Below are 17631 nucleotides of genomic sequence, written 5' to 3' on the forward strand. Positions count from 1 at the left end.
TTGAAGGTATTAATTATTCTGTAGTTTCATTGTATTACATTATTGGTTTAAATTGGTTACCGGTATTTCATGTTATATTTTGGTTGGTCTCGTTGTGTATTATTGGTTGAGTGAAGTTTCATAATTGTATAGCCTTTTGTTTGCTTTGGTTCGAGGCTTAAATATTGTGGATGGTTTTGAGCCAAATTGTGAAATTTTTATTCTTACTATGGGACTGGTACTGATATGGTGGGATCGGGTTGCACGCCGCAATAGGGGGAATAAGGGTGAAATGTGATTGTCTGGTGGGATCGGATTGCGCACTGCAACAGGAGGAATAAGGGTAATATATTGAGGAGTAGTAAGAGTGGATTGTTACTGTATGGTGGGATCGGGTTGCACGCCGCAACAGGAGGAATAAGGGTGGATTGATACGGAGTAATAAGGGTGAATGTTCATATGCTAGTGTTTATATGGTGAGATCGGGATGCGCGCCGCATCAGTTTATTGTTTATGTATCCTTCTTCTGCTGTGAATTTATTCTGTAGTTTTGTATCTCACCTAAGGATTGATTATAGCTGAGTGTCGATAAGATATTTGAGTTCCGTATCCATTTTTGCTGCAAGTTACTGTTTTATTTTGTTCCGTATTTCTTTTTCGCTTTATTATATACTGTGTGTAGGTTATATTGTAAATGCCCCGTCGTAGCCTCGTCGAGGTTAGGCTCGGCACTTACCAGTACATGGGGTCGGTTGTACTAATACTACACTCTGCACTTTCTGTGCAGATTTTGGAGCTGGTAGTGGCTGATCGAGAGGTCGGTTGCAGGCATTTCATCTAGGAGACCCAAGGTAGTCCTGCTGGCGTCCGTAGACCCTAGCGTCCCCTTCTACATCTCTATATTCCTTTTTTTTCTTTACTTCCAAAACAGATGTAATTTCTTTTAGACCAATATTTGTAGTAATTCATAGTATGTTCGTGGATTGTGACACCAGTTTCTGGGTGGTGACAGTTTCGATATTGTTAATAGTATATAGATAACAGGTTAATTATGTAGTACCGCATTTATTTCAACTTGATTTAGCTTTGCTAATTTTAATCTGTGAAATGTAAAGGAAAAAGGTGAATAATACTCTAACGTTGGTTTGCTTAGCGAGTGCGATGTTAGGCGTCATCACGGTCCCGATGGTGAAAATTCCGGATCGTGATAAGATATTAGCAGTTTAAGTTTGTGCAATATTTGATAAGCATATTGTGGTTGGCCAAATCTTCGGAAAAGTATTTTTGAGTATCAAATTACAAACAAGAATAGTAAAGGTTCAGTTTGCAATTATAACTATTCAAAAGCGAGAAATAAATTTAAAAATATTTATTATAAGAGAATTCGTATTGTATATAAAGTAAAATATAAGTTAAAATTTTTAATCAATACAAAACCAAAGAAATAATATTAGGTATATTATATTACTTATTGCTTACATAACATTTTAAATATAAAGACATCGTTCAATATAAACTAAATATCTACTTACTATATAAAAAAGAAATTTATTTATAGTAAAGAGACAATTCAAAACAGGAATAGGAGAAGGAAAATAAAAGTACGATGAAATGGGGGGGAGGGGGGTGGGGGGAGGATGGCAGGGACAAGAGAGGATAAGAAAAATAATTTGAAAAATATAAATTAATAGTAAAGATATTTTGTCTTGAACAAATTAATTTTTTTGCTTCTGCTTCTTGGAAGAAACTAGAATTTATAGCTTCTCCAGTAAAAATAGAAAAACTGCTTCTACTGCTATTCAATACTTTTCTATCTTGTCCAAATACCTCAAATTTCACAAAAAATATTTTTTTGCAACAAAATTTGGCCTCCTAAACGCTTGGCAAAAAAAAAGAAGAAATAAAAACTATTAAAATTTGTGATCTTAAACAAGTCATAATATTTGTACGACTATAATTTCTTTGAAACTTGTGGTGTTAAATATTTCAGAGTATTTGTTGTGGCTATGAAAAGTTCTCATTGAGGATAGAATTAAAAGTTTAATTTAAATTATTTTTAAATTTACAATATGATCATTTTTTTTAGAATGTACCTAATGAAATAGGTTCACATTAATTAACTGAAACAGAATAATTAACAGGAAAAATGTTGGAGAATTTTTCAATTAATGAATGAGAAAGAAAATATAATCTACACTATATTAAAAACACGAAGCCCTATAGTAAAATATCGTTAATCTTTTTTACCCTTTAAAAATTGACTTCACCCTACAAAAAATTATCATTGTCATCTTATTATTTTATAATATTTAGAACTTTTAAATTAACTAAAAGTTTGACTATTAGATTTTTCTTATTTGAATTATGTAAGAACTACTAATATTTAGGTATTTAAATCTTTCTATAACTATAATATTCATAACATACTATAGAAGATGGAATCATACATGGACGTTCATGACTTCTAAGAATATAGAAGTCCTTGAATTCATTTAAAAAAATTATTTCAGAGAAAAATATAAATAATTTGTATGCTTTTACCTTTCTCATAATAATTGAGATAAAATTGGACAACTAAACTGGGATGAAAAAATAATAAATACTCCTTGGTCCTAAAATTAAAAAGGTTAATAATCTGAGCATCAAAGTTAGCCACCAGGCATCTTTTGTTAATATTTATACGATTTATTTTTTAAAAAAACTTACACATTAAAGTAGTGTACACGTGTAATGCTTATATTAAAAATATCGAAGAGCGGCACATTTTTTTTTTTTCATGTAAGAGCAGGCATAACCGTATTAGGGACCGACATAGACTTTTAATTTCTTCTTTTCTTCCTTAATAGCATATTTGATCAAGCTTCACCAAAGCTAAAAGCATTTTTAAAAGGTAACTTTTTTTAGAATTAAGGTGTTTGACCAAGCTTTTAAAAGGAAAAAATACTTTTAAGTAAAAGCAAAAATAATTTCTTAAGAGCAGAAAAAGTAGCTTTTTCCAAAAAAATATTTTTTAAATTAATTACGTCTTGTCTGGATGGTTGTTATGTATCGTATAGTATTAAGTTGTATTGTACTGTATCATTTTGATGTATACTATGTTCGGATAGATTTTATTGTTTGTCTTCGTTTCATGATATCATGCACCAAAAATGTGAAGAATAAACTTACAATTTATAAAGAAAAAATAAGGTACGATGTAGAATTATTATATAAAAAGGTAGAGTAAAGGATAAAATAGAATTATTAAATAATAAGGAAGGGCAAGATGAGAGAAAAAATAAGGTAACGACGCGACCACATCAAATCGGTCGTTCTATAAATGACACTTTTCGTCGTTATATAACAACAGATTAACACTACGATACAATAAAATTTAAGTATCAAAACAAATATTGTATTTAACGTAACAATACGATACAATACAACATGTAACAACTATTCAAACAAGATGTTAGTTAAACATAAATTGCTTCTTACAAAATTATTATTTTAAAAAGTACTTTTCAAAATAAGTTAATTTTAGAAGTTGGGCCAAAACAGGCTAGGCTAACTTCTAATGATTGCTTATGCTATTCTTCTCTTCTTTTTTTTTGTTTGATTTTCTTGTCCAATACTCACCAAAAAAATAAGAGACTAAGAACCAAAAAAACACAAAAGCAAACTATTTTGTTATCCAAACCCAATATTTTCTGAAACTACCTCATGGTCTGCTAAAAGTATAATAGAGATTTCAAAGAATTTTTTGGGGAAGTGCAAAAATAGCCATTTTCTTCGCTATTTAAAAAATAACTGAATTTACGAAGTGTTTAAAGTTAAATACTTCATAATTAAATGCCAAAAGTTAAAGACCACCCTTTAGATATCCTATTTATGTCATTTTCTAATGTTTTATATGATGTTCGTAAAATGTAAAAATTGCACGGGACGCCCTATTTGGTCGCCCCATTTAACCTATACTCATTTTTTTAAAGTAACTTGTACACATTTTTAAACAACTTCAGCCTCCTTTCTCCTCCTCCTCCTCCTCCTCCTCCTCCTCCTCCTTCTTCTTCTTCTTCTTCTTCTTCTTCCTTCTGCTGCTGTTGGTGCTGCTATGAAACTTCAGTTCATGGGATGATTGCCATAAATATATTTATCAGATTATTTAAAAATAAATTATAAATAATTACGTAAGTTAGTAGACAATAATTTGTGAATATTTCCACGTACGTAAGTTAGTAGACAATGATAATTCTGTTCTTTTCACGTTTATTGTTTCCAAAATTTATGATTTAGATACTGTTGGCAATCTAATTATTTATCTAGTATGTTAGAAAGCTTTTTCAAAAACTTCAGCTTATATAGTGCTGAAGTTTTTACAAATGAACTAAATAACTTCAGCATCTTTTGCTGAAGTTTTTGAAAAAGCTTATCCAGGACAAAAAAAAACTTCAGCTTATTTTGTGCTGAAACTTTTATAAATGAACTAAATAACTTCAGCATCTTCTGCTGAAGTTTTTGAAAAAGCTTAATGACAAAACTAATGAATCCAGGACAAAAAACTTCAGCTTATTTGGTGCAATTACAAACAAAAACTTCAGCAAATAGAGAACAAAACTTCAGCTACTATGCTTAAGTTCAGCAATTACAAACAAAAACTTCAGGAAATAGAGAATAAAACTTCAGCTACTATGCTTAAGTTCAGCAATTACAAACAAAAACTTCAGCACACTTGGTTCAACACACTTGCTACTTTAGGTCCGTCTACTAGAATGCTGAAGTTTTGCATGATTGCCTTTGCTACTTTAGCCCCGTATGCTGAAGTTACGCAAAAAAATGCGTATACTTGTAATTTTTTTTGCAAAGCGGACACAAGTTAAAACGTGATCCAAAAAGCGATTATAGATGCAAATGTCAGGCTATGTGGTGCCATTTCTATGCAAATGTCTGGCTGTAGTGGGCACGCGGAGAGGTAGAGGAAGACCTAAGAAGTATTGGGGAGAGGTGATCAGACAGGACATGGCGCGACTTAGGATTACTGAGGACATGGCCCTTGATAGGAAATTATGGAGGTCGAGCATTAAGGTTGTAGGTTAGGGGAGAGTGTGAATATTTCTACAGCACAATAGAGGGAGACTATTCAGTTAGGAGTTAGACTAGGAATGTCATTTGGTCGTCTATTGATGCAGGACTTTCCCTTCTAGTTGTACTATACCAGCCATCTATTTCGTATTTCGTATTCTGTATCCTGTATTTCATATTTCATATCTCTTATATATTGTTGTTGTTATTGTTGTTATTTTTATTACGTATTTTTATGGTACTAATATATCATCTCCTATTGCTTTTTTGAGCTGAGGGTCTCCTGGAAACAGCCTCTCTACCCTTCGGGGTAGGGGTAAGGTCTGCGTACATATTACCCTCCCCAGACCCCACTTGTGGGATTATAGTGGGTCGTTGTTGTTGTTGTTGTTTTGGGCCACGGAGGGTCACTTTGATGGGTCAAGCAGCAAATCAATCGGGTCTAAAAAATTCTTCCCCAACCCGTTAATTAGCTCACAATCGAGCAAAAATTCAGATTTTCCTACTTTATGTAATCATGGCTCGGAGTATATCCCGGTCGCCGTCGTATTCTCGGCGGTACTCTCGGTCTCGATCTCCGGTGAATCACCGCCGCCGCAGCCACCGGAGCCGTCGTGACCGAAGCCGTTCACCGTATTCCAGCAGGTAATCTCTTTGCCAAATTTCCAGCTCTTATACTTATATGAATTTACAATAAATCTTTATTGAAAAATGAAATTTTTATGCTCTAGAGCTAACGCATATGAATTTGAATCTCCGTTTGGTTGAAAAGGTGCAATTTTTTACTTTTTTTTTTTTTTTTAAGAGACTAGTTTTATTTCTATTCAAATGTATAGCAAATTAACTAAAAATAGTTCGAATTCAACTTTAAATTAACTGTACTTTTTCTTGTTGAATTTATGTGACCATAATAATCCGTTGGAACTTTCCTCCATAAAAACAACTCTATCCAGCATACTAGAGCCAATTCCATGAGCATATAATTCAAATTTCAGCATTGCAAATTCAAGTATAAATTGTTACAATTGCTTTTTGCCTCCTTGCTTATGACTAATAAAAGCTAACAAGGGATCATCTTTAGGAGGTATTTGAATAAAACTACAATCTCATCTCTGAAAAATTGAATTTCCAGAAAATAAAAGAAACAACAACAACAACATACCCAGTATAATTCCACAAGTGGGGTTTGGGGAGCGAAGTGTGTATGCAGACCTTACCCCTACCTCGTGGAGGTAAAGAGGCTGTTTCCGAAGACTCTCGGCTCAAGAAAATAAAAGAAACAAGATAAAGAATCATAGAAGACTTCCGCAAATCTTCCAAATACTCGATTGAGCCTATACGCTTTTTGGCAGCTTTCAATATTCCTTAATATGGGATGGAACAATCTTTATCCATCCTAACTAAATGACGTCTTCACTGGTCAGTTTGAGATTAAAGGGAAGGTTCTTTAAAGATGGGTTTGAACTGTTGGCATTAGTATGCTTTATTTTGTAAAGAGTGCCAGGATAGACTTTTCCTGATATATGTACATGCGGCGGCTTGTGTGTGATAAGATAGCACATAGATTTTCTGACTTCCATGTGATATAAAGCTGTAAATGCCCCTTTTTCTTATAATACTGGTGTCGGGGTCAGTTGTGTGCACCTCGACTATTCCACCAGGTACCTATTACCTTCCACTAGTATAGTACTGGGTAACTTTGACCACCAATATTTAGGTAGATGGAAAAAATCACCTACTATTTTTGTCTCTACTAGGATTTAAACCTTGATCTCCAAGGTTTGCACCCACTTGGCCACACCCTTGGGTTAAAGTTGTAAATGTCCTTGATGTATCCACTTTCACATTGTAAGGCTTTGTTATTTTAGTGTATTTTTGTGATCTTTTAATACATCAATAAGATTTTATGTTTCTGCAACAAGAAGGTTGTGATAGTGAACCACATGGGATAGCGCTTATATTTAGTGGCGGATTTCGTTGAAGTTGGCTTTGACCTTCTCATTATCACATATATGCATTTCAAGTTATTGTTGCTCTGTTTCACAGGAGAAGAAGTCACTCTGGTACTCACCGTCGGAGCCGTTCACCAGATGCAAGACGCAAAAGAAGCCGGTCCCCGACAACTAGGCGTCACAGGAGACGACGAAGTCATAGTTCCTCAGAGTCTCCTATACCCAAGTCTCGAAGTCCCAGTCTTACGTCCACTGAGCGTAAAAGTGCTGCAGAAAAATTGAAAAAAGAGGAAGAAGAAAAGAAAAGGTTTGTTAAATGTGATGCCTTCAAGATTTTCCTGTGGCTATGAGTCTATATTCTTAAGTTGCTTTCTGGAGGTTATATTTAGCCTTTAAGTTAAAGAAGTTAATAGTAAGTAAAATGTAAACACACACACACACACACACACACACATATATATATATATAATAGAGAGAGAGAGAGAGCGCAGAGGCGAATAGGATTTGAACTATATGGGTTCGGATTCGGCAATTTACCACATTCCATCTAATTACTGGGCCTGAAATCTATTATTTTATTTATTTAGCGGGGTTTTAAAATATATGTTCCAGAGTCTAAGCCAAAGCTATTGGTTCAGATGAACCCGTAACTTGTTAGCTAGACCAGCCCCTGCGTGTGTACACCACAGCACGAAACAACAGTAGCTGTATCTTCTTATGTAATCGTGAAAGGTATCTATTTTGGTACTTGTATGTCATTGTGGAGTTATTCATTGCGTGCTTTTATGAAATTACTGCTCATGTTAACATATTTGTACAAAAAGTCTTAGCATTGTGTTCAACAATTGTCGACTTTTGGCCTGTTGGGTTATTAGTAGAGGAGTTAATGACCTGATCGTCTTTGGGTCTTAATGTGCCACATATTTTCATCTTGCATCTTGATCTGGTGATATTTCTTGGCATTCCAGGCTATTATATTTCAAAATATGTAGATGTAGCATGTATCTTGCTTGACGTACTTGTTTTTTCTTTTCAAACTCGGGAATTGCTGAATGGTTGAGCTTTTATTTCATGTGCCCGCCGTATTTTGATTTGATTGAATAATTTTCAGGCAACAGCTAGAGGCAGAACTCAAGCAATTAGAAGAGGAAACTGCAAAGAGATTGGAGGAAGAAATAAGGAAAAGGGTCGACGAAAAGTTATGTTCAGAGGAAGTTAGGCTGGAAATTGAGAGACGAATAGAAGAAGGTCACAGAAAACTGTTTGAAGATGTTGTGATTCAACTTGAAAGAGAAAAGCAAGCTGCTCTTACCGAGGCAAGGCTAAAAGAGGTAAGTTTCTCTAGCCGGTTATTGACTCTTGACCTTTTGTTGATATTTTACTAATCATTATATTCTCTGCTTTTTTACTTTTCTTTTTTGTCATCTTATTTTTACGAGATGAGATTTTATAGAAAGATTACGTTTTACACTAAAAGTTAAAACTTATCAATACTTAATTTGGATGTGGAAGGAAGCAGGGAAGGTTTAGTTCTTCTTTGTTCTACTTGTACTTTCATAGCAGCTTTTCTTGGAAGAGGTTTAGGCATGGGGTTCACTGATTACCTCCTGTCTATAATTACTTTGAAAATCTACTTGTTAGTTCAACCTTAGAGAGAACATCTGCTAGATGTCTTCCTTTTATGAATTTTATTCCTCCTCCTAACAACTCCAACACAGTTTCTTGTCATTCCATTTCATGAAGATTGAACTTTCATGCTCTTTGTCTAAATATACAGATCTTTGAACCTTTCAATAGCATTGTTTCTAACACAACACTGGATTAAACAGGAAAAAGCACGAAAAGAAAGAGAGGAGCTGGACAAAATGCTTGAGGAGAACCGGAGGAGGGTACAAGAGGCTCAAAGGAGAGAGGCTCTGGAGCAGCAGCGAAAAGAGGAAGAACGACTTCGGGAGTTAGAGCTCATTCAAAGACAAAAGGAGGAGGCTGCTCTAAGGAAAAAACTTGAAGAGGAAGAAAATCTGATGAAACTATTGAGCAAAAGTAAATCTAGGCCCATTGGTCTGTAAGCACAATCTAAAGAGAGATTCTTGCTCAGGTGTAAGAAATCAAGATATTCAAACATTGTGTGCCTTTCATGAAAAGTTGTAGAGCCAGGATTTTGCTAAATTTTGGAAGTTCGCTCAACCAGAATGATATTTCCATGGCTCAACCCTAAGTCTTCATCGCTGGTTTCTACATCTGCTAAGCTCGACTTCCAAGAGTTTCTACATTTGCAGTTCATGGCTAATGCTGTTAATCCCTGTATTTTGTAAACCTAGAGGGGACAAACGGAGCCATGACCGATTGGTGAAAGTTTTGTCATGACTTCTGAAGTTAGTCCAATATGTATTTGTTGAACTGCTGGGGAATATTTACTCCCTTTATTGGTACTAGATAGTAGATAGGCAAAAGAGAAAAAGCTAAACTTTGATCTTATGGAGATTGGTTTGATGTGGTCAACTCAAGATGTTGTGGTTTGCTGCCTCGTCTCGGAGTTGCTTCTCTCCCTGTATCTGGTGCATCTATGTTGAACTTTTTGTTTATGGCATCACCGGAACTACTTCGATATCATGATCTCTTCTTTTACTTTTTAGTCAGTCTTTGTGAGCCCATATGACTTTTATTCTTCTAATGTTTTGTTTGAACTGCTAGTTCAATTGTTTCTTGATTTCATCTATTTATTCATTCAGTTCAGTCTCAGGGGCCAAAAATACTTTTAATTCTACTGTTATTCAATTCAGTTGACAGATAAAACTTTCGAAGTATTTCACAATATCACTTTCACCCATGATACTGTTAGATTCTGTTGATTCAAAAGTTATTTTCATTTGCCTTGTTGTTTGGCAATTCCAATCACACTGATGGCCTCAACTCAATCAAAATATGCTAAATCCATTTGTAAGTAAAGAATGCCAATTGCTTCAAGTATCTTGACTTGGCAAAGCAAAACGCAAACAAGTAAAGAAAGAAACACATGATTAGCTTCCATGCTTTGAGAGTTACCTAGTAGGGATGTCAAATAGGGTGGGGCGGGGTAGGGCCGGGCAGAACAAGTCTTGACCCGCTAATATTTAACCCGCCCTCCCCTGCCCTTTTTAGCATTTTTTCAAAATTTTGCCCTGCCCCGCCCTACCATGCCATGCCCCGCCTCGCCCCGTTTATGTGTTCTTTTAATTCTTTATTTTGTTTTCACTTTGCAATATGCTATTTGTTTTATAAAGAGAAAAAAATATTTCAACTCTATTGAGACATTACAATAGACATGTCAATAGGAGTTACTTACGTATATCAGTTGAATAAAATGTGACTTTTATCAATGTTATATAGTACTTATTAAAGAGTAAATTCCCTTATATTAATGCTTTAGCCCAAGTAAATGGGTAAACTGTTTGATACACTTCCGAGGCAGTCATTGCATTTCTAGCAGTGGAGTATTGCAATTTTCTATTCAGTTAACAGTAGCATAATGAGCAATTAACCATATCCCATCGCATGGCATTAGATAATTACTGCAGCAAGTCAATAAACTACATAAATTAAAAAGAAATATTAAGATTGTCCTTTCAGCTTTTGTAATAGCCATCTAATATTTTTCTAACCAAAGCTGAAGCTTTTACTTGTAATTAACTATTAGGCCTAAAAGTTAATTCCTCCCCAAAGGTAAGGTCTGCGTACATATTACCCTCCCCAGACCCCACTTGTGGGATTACACTGGGTTGTTGTTGTTGTTGCCTAAAAGAAAATTATAAAAATTGAAATAAAACAAAGTACCTTCACCCTCAATAGACCTGTAGGCTTGTAGCAATATATTTTCGCAACCAATGAAGTTTTAGAATACTTAGTTAGCAAAATAAAATGGTAAATCATCATTACCAAATTAACCCAATAAGAAAAAGATGTACCAGGACGCATGGGTTTCGTAACAGAAAAGACGCAAATTTTCACTAGTGTTACCCATCAAACATTAAACCAGATCATATGGAAAGCTTGCCCTACTATCTGCCCTGCCCTATTTAATATTTTAAAATTTTCAGTTTTACCCACCCCGCCCCGTCTAACCATTGCCCTGCCCCGCCCCGTTTAACCTTTCCTCTGCCCTGCCCTATTGACATCCCTATTACCGTAATGCTGAGAATAAATAACTTAAAACTTTTAGAGAAAATAAAAAGAAACAAAAATAGTCTGAAGAATAAAATGACTTTTATAAATAGAATTGTATTTAAGATGAATGCCTATATTATAGAGAGATTCTAGGGTTTGTTACTTGGTGGCTAAGTCACTTTTCGCCTATAAATGGAGGAGTTCTATTCCATTATAAATTATCCCAAAATCAATAAGAATTCTCTCTCTACTTTTCTCTCCAATACTCCTCTTCTTCTTTTATTGTTTTATAACAATGACATGATAGTGAAAATGAAAACGAAAATAGAAAAGAGAATTAGTTTCCTATTCCCTTATTACTCGGTTTTAGGATAATAAATGAAAAGGATGAAAATGATTTTTTCTCGCTGTGAAACAAAATTTTCGAGCCAAATGTAAAATCTTACTCTTTTATCACAAACGAAGAAAAGAAAGTATTTCCAAGTGCTTTCCACTGATAGCCCCAGGGATTTGTTTGGTATAATGGTGAGATATCTCATAGCGTGGGATATACCATGGAATTAGTTATTCTATCTTCTATATAGGATAATTAATCTTACCATTTTGATATAAAAATTATCCCCGAATTAATTAACACCCCAAACCAAATATAGAATAAAGTTAATTTCAAATTTTATCTTAAAATTATTATACTTATCCCATGCACCAAACTACCTCGAGAAATCTCAATACGAGTAAGTTTTTACTTCTTCCTTTTGATATACAATAATTTTGTATGATCGTAAAGAATATAATGCTATTTGTACTTATGCTCAATAATCATACCTACTCAATATGTAGGCATTGCTTTTTATCTTCAATCAAACAAGACTTGGAGGACAAAACAAGTAAACAACACATGCCCCCCCCCCCAAGAACTCCAACCCCACTTTTCTTAAGATTTATTATCATTGATAATAGAGTTAGTCCACCAACTTCCTCTAACTTTCTTTTAAGAAGATCATCTCATCATTTGACGAGAAGAAAAAACTATCTATTATTCGTCTTTTGGTATTCATTCTTATCATTCGGACCCTTTTATTTTCAAGGTGGTAGGTTAAATGGTTTGATGTTATATTCATTACTAACTCAAGCCAATCAGGCCAATGGTTAAGAATTAAGATGTGCCACCTAAATTGGTAACGCAAAATTTTGGAACAAACACCAACTAGCATTTATTTTTCTTATCCACCCATTTATTAGAAGGAAATTTTATGTTCGCTACATGAAATGTACATTTGCTATTATTGAGAAAAAGTTATTCTTACCTAATAAATCCTAAATAATCTACTTAGGTCGTACCCTATTTATGTTTCTTTTACTTGCTAATGTAACCCTAGGTCTTGAATCCTAACCCATTTAAAAACTTCCTTCAAAGAGAAGGTTAAATAACTTTCAAGAATTATTACTACGCAATAAATAAGAGAACTCTATTATGATAAAAGAGAACTACATTGCCGGCTAATCATAACCTTGTCCACATAATATTAAAAGGAATCTTTACACAAATAGCCGATGGATTCACATGTTTACTTTTTCTAGCCAGTATATATATATATATATATATATATATATATATATATATAGATTGATTTATCATATATGCGCGACACATATTATACATGAATTATACATCAACCGTTTATTTTTTACTTTAAGCTGTTATTTTGGGCAGCTATTTAGGTGAACTCTTCAAATTATTAAAATAGAAATGAAAATCTGACACTTCATCCCATTTTCTTGTCATCCCCAACAACCATCCATTGGTGTGATATTAAGTTGATATCTCACTTTCCCTTGATGTTGAAATGGCTTAAGTTTAGTACTGTCTAACTTGAATTCCAACTTTTTCTCTCCATTTCTGTCACCTCTCTTTTTACAATGCTCTCTTTTGATTCCTCTTTTTAAGTGTTTGATACATTCTTTTATTCCTTCAGACCTTTCCTCCATCAATTTCCTGGAAATGCACATATATTCACTGAAAAGTTCAATCATATTTAATCTTTGTTAGGATTTGAACGTCGTGAGACAGTTCAGTTCTTATCTGCCGTTGGTGTTAAAGGGAGAATTGCAAGGAGTAGTCAACCCTAGTACAAGAGGATTAGCAACATGGCTTCATCAAACTTTGCCAATTTCACCATGTTTCTTTCTATATCAGTCTTGTTTGTTAATATTCTGCCAGTGAATTCAACATCAAGGCATGCTTTAATCAACAACCGTAAGGGATTCAAGGTGAGTCTAAAACATGTTGATTCAGGTGGGAATTTCACCAAATTCGAGCGTTTACAACGTGCAATGGCACGAGGGAAATCGAGACTTCAAAGGCTAAACCTAATGGCTAATAATTTGGTAGCAACAACAGCCAAAGATGACTCTGACATTGTAAAGTCTACAATCCATGCAGGAAATGGTGAGTTTCTCATGCAAATATCCATTGGCAGTCCAAGTGAAACCTATAATGCTATAATGGATACTGGAAGTGACTTGATTTGGACTCAATGCAAGCCTTGTAAAGAGTGTTTTGATCAATCCACACCTATTTTTGATCCATCAAAATCATCCACTTTTTCCAAGATTTCGTGTTCTAACAAACTTTGTGAAGCATTACCAATGTCATCTTGTGGAGATAGTAGCTGTGAATATATGTACACATATGGTGATTATTCATCAAGTGAAGGTTTTTTAGCTAGTGAAACATTCACTTTTGGCAAAAATTCCATTCCAAATGTTGCATTTGGATGTGGAAATGACAATCAAGGCAGTGGCTTTAGTCAAGGTGCAGGTCTAGTTGGGCTAGGAAGAGGTCCATTATCACTTGTTTCTCAACTCCAAATGCCTAAATTTTCCTATTGTTTAACCTCAATTAATGTTGATGCTAATAACAAAATTAGCAGCACACTACTTATGGGAACCATAGCAAATGATGATCATTCCAATATAATCACAACTCCATTAGTGAAAAATCCTTCTCAGCCATCTTTTTATTATCTTTCCTTAGAAGGAATATCAGTTGGAGATACTCAATTGCCTATCAAGAAATCCACATTTTCACTCAACCAAGATGGCAGTGGAGGAGTAATAATAGACTCTGGGACAACCATAACATACTTAGAAGAAAGTGCATTTAGTCTTCTCAAGAAAGAGTTCTCTTCACAGGTAAATTGGTTAATTTTGCGTATAAATACTGAATTTTACTCGCTATAATAATACCGGGGCAGAAGGGGTCCAAACTCCCTTTGCCGAAGATTATATTATATAAAGAGTCAAATTATTTATGTATATATTAAATGTTGAATCCCTTTGACTTTTTTCGTATTTCTCTTTTATATTCTATATCCTAGTGGTAAATTTCCGGTATGTACCACTAAATAGTAAAGCTATAATTAAAACTATTTTTTATATTAAAGTAATTAAAATTTACCAACTATAACAGTAAAATTACAAAATCTTACTCATCATAACAGAAAATACACCGATGGGTGGGTTTTATCATTATAGTGGGTTTATTTAAAATTTAGTGATTTTATTGTTGTAGTGGGTAAATTAAGTTCAACTAATTCTAATACGACAAAAAATAGTTATGTGACTTTACTGTTATAATATATAACGTTGCTATATGTGAAATTAACTGCAGGTAAACCTTCCAGTGGACGACTCCAGCTCAACAGGACTGGATTTATGTTTCACTTTGCCTTCAAGCACAAACAATATAGAGGTTCCAAAATTGGTTTTCCATTTTGAAGGTGCAGACTTGGATTTGCCTGCTGATAATTACATGATTGCTGATTCAAGTATGGGAGTTGCTTGTTTGGCCATGGGAGGTTCAAGTGGAATGTCTATTTTTGGAAATGTTCAGCAACAAAATATGCTTGTCATTCATGATCTTAATAAGGAGACTTTATCGTTTGTACCAACACAATGTGATAAACTGTAGAATCTGTATGTGGTTCAGGTGTTCATTTATATATGTCTGTTTTCATTTTCCATTATCTTTCTTTAGCAATATAGAAATTTTATCATTTGAATCAACAAAGTGTATTGATAGTCTATTTGTTTGTGGCTATTTGTATCACGTTAATATATTGGTGTATTAACTGCAGTGACGAAATTAGGAATTAGGCTGAGAGTATTCCAAAATTAATATATATGTATAAAAAGTCATATTAACTTTATGTTCACAATATAATTTATCGGCGAAAGGTATTCGACTGACCACCCTTCGGTATACGTAGCTTCACCCCTGGTATTAAGAGAGGTAACACGAAATGATATTTATGATTTTTCACGCGATAATATGTTGTAAAATAAGACATGACATTGTCACACATTTTTCAAATTTTATGTTAGGAATACACGTGCTCAAACATGCTGGGGTATTAATTTTTTATTTTTAAGATTACGAATAGTTTGTTAAAGTGTTCAGGGATCTTAATATTGTTGCAACTTGAACACATTATTTCTAAAGGTAATTATGTGTTATTGAAAACTTAATAATAAATTTTCAAGTTACTGTAATCTCTATCAGTTTTAAGCTTTAAAATCATATAAAACTGCATAACTTGACAACAAGGAGTGAGTCAAGCCAATAACAACAACAATTAGTATCATAACAAGAGTCAAGCCAACATAAATCATACTATAAAATGCAAGAATCAAGTCAATTACAACAACAATTCTTATCATAACAAGAAAGAAAAATTGAAGGAATACTCAAATAAGTAATTATAATGCCTTCTCTAGTCTCTACTACAATAATTAACCTAACCCTAAATCTATAAAAATTTAACTGTAAACCAAGTTATCCATTAGTATTTTATATTAACTTGAGATTGTCGTAAAAACTCATAAACTATAAATTTTAGATTCGCCTTTATTAGCCCTTTCACCTAAATCATTTTGTAATTAAATACTTGCTCAACTGCCTATCCACCTTCATAGTGACTTAATTTCTACTTATATTTCGTAGAAACTTAGTGCATGATGACGTAAAACAAGGCAAAAAGAAAGTAAAATGAATTTGACATGCGTAAATAATACTGGAAGATAGTTGAGGATTTTATGCTACAAGGTAGGCATAAGTCATAACAATAAGAGAAGAATTCTCATGCAATCATTTAGGTGAACTATCTAACCAAAGTCATTCAAAACTTGATTAAAAAGAAAAAAGAAAAATTAACCTAAATAATTGCCTACCCAATCATTTAAATTCAAAATAGTCGAAAAGTATATAATATATGTATAATTCATGCATAATATATTGTATACGGGTAAAATCGAGCCGATTTTGCCATTATCTCGAGATGAGAGAACTACATTAAGGGTCAGTCTCGTAATAGATCAGGCCTGAGCATGAAGACATGATACTAAGTTTGGAGATCGAGGTCCCCGATGATCGAGACCAGATATGATCAGCTTCGAGCGGAACGCAATAACGGAAAGGCGAAATATCCGTAATCGGTCCGAGATCACGGTGAAAATCTCGGAACGGATCAAATCAAGGGCAGTTATATGTATCAATCATGGGATTTACTTCTGTAATTAGAATTGTACCACAATTAGGATTCCTCTAGTATATAAAGAGGGGTCCCCATCATTTGTAAAGAAGACCTTACATTCATACAGATCAAGGCAATATAATATTTCTCTATTGTTCATCAACTTATTGTTATTTAACTATTCTTATTTCGCTATTCTCATGGGTTCATCAGCTCGAGGGCATTGTCCAAGTATTGGTTTGTTTTATGTTCTTGTAAATTCCCATCATTTATCTCTAAGTTAATGAATTAGTATTAAATGAAATCACATATCCTTAAAATCACATTACAAGTTTAATTGTTACTCGATTTTTAGGGTAAACAGTTTGGCGCCCACCGTAGGGCTAAGGATAATAGTGACTGCTTAATATTTTAACCTTCATAACACACACTACTTTTACGCTTGTTCTTGTGAGTAGTTTTGATTTCAAGAATCAACATGTCAAACTCTCAAGGAGTACCCACTCACACTGACACGGGCCTTGGTCTTCATGGCGAAAACGAGCACGTAGTCGCCCCGGAAAATGTAGTGCCTCCAATCAATCCCGACGCACCACAGGCTGTGGATCCGGTTGATGTCAATTCTCATGTCGCCATTCGTGGAGATTTAGGTGCCGACCCTGAAAATAGCATCCACAGAGATACCCGGGAAGCCGATCGGAATACACAAAATGGTGAAGAATGCGGAATTACCCTTCGAATGATATTTGACATGCTATAAACTCAGTAGGACGCGATAACGTAGCTCCAAAATCAGAATCGAGCCCCAAGTAGAATCGAACTCGATACATCACAGGAAGTTGCTCATAGGGTCGAACCTGTGCAGGAAAAATTTAATGACAATTGATCGGGAACTGATCCCGCCATCATGAAAATGCTCGAGGAGCTCACTAAACGGATAGAATAAGGTGAAAAGAAAATCG

At 34.2% G+C, this 17631-nt stretch overlaps 2 protein-coding genes across 2 annotated transcripts; both read left to right on the top strand.

Annotated features, from left to right (window-relative positions):
- Positions 1–5314: 5314 nt before the first annotated feature.
- On the top strand, positions 5315–9788 carry LOC107764754 (uncharacterized). Its single transcript, XM_016583357.2, has 4 exons — positions 5315–5685; positions 7087–7299; positions 8104–8323; positions 8822–9788. The coding sequence occupies exons 1-4, from the start codon at positions 5558–5560 to the stop codon at positions 9059–9061; spliced, it is 801 nt and encodes a 266-aa protein (XP_016438843.1). The 5' UTR covers positions 5315–5557; the 3' UTR covers positions 9062–9788.
- A 3194-nt stretch (positions 9789–12982) lies between these two features.
- On the top strand, positions 12983–15207 carry LOC107764755 (aspartic proteinase nepenthesin-1-like). The gene is made up of 2 exons (XM_016583358.2): positions 12983–14330; positions 14809–15207. Exons 1-2 carry the CDS (start codon positions 13284–13286, stop codon positions 15106–15108), a joined length of 1347 nt encoding a protein of 448 aa, XP_016438844.1. The 5' UTR covers positions 12983–13283; the 3' UTR covers positions 15109–15207.
- Positions 15208–17631: the final 2424 nt, after the last annotated feature.

The sequence above is a fragment of the Nicotiana tabacum genome, chromosome 11 (assembly GCF_000715075.1).
Source record: "Nicotiana tabacum cultivar K326 chromosome 11, ASM71507v2, whole genome shotgun sequence".
NCBI classification, from domain to species: Eukaryota; Viridiplantae; Streptophyta; class Magnoliopsida; order Solanales; family Solanaceae; genus Nicotiana; species Nicotiana tabacum.

Bases quoted from the DNA above. Each gene is read 5' to 3' on its own strand.
- LOC107764754 (XM_016583357.2), top strand. From the start codon at position 5,558: ATGGCTCGGAGTATATCCCGGTCGCCGTCGTATTCTCGGCGGTACTCT. The intron at 7,300-8,103 runs GTTTGTTAAATG...AATAATTTTCAG, and splicing joins GAGGAAGAAGAAAAGAAAAG to GCAACAGCTAGAGGCAGAAC. The intron at 8,324-8,821 runs GTAAGTTTCTCT...TGGATTAAACAG, and splicing joins CCGAGGCAAGGCTAAAAGAG to GAAAAAGCACGAAAAGAAAG.
- LOC107764755 (XM_016583358.2), top strand. From the start codon at position 13,284: ATGGCTTCATCAAACTTTGCCAATTTCACCATGTTTCTTTCTATATCA. The intron at 14,331-14,808 runs GTAAATTGGTTA...AATTAACTGCAG, and splicing joins AGAAAGAGTTCTCTTCACAG to GTAAACCTTCCAGTGGACGA.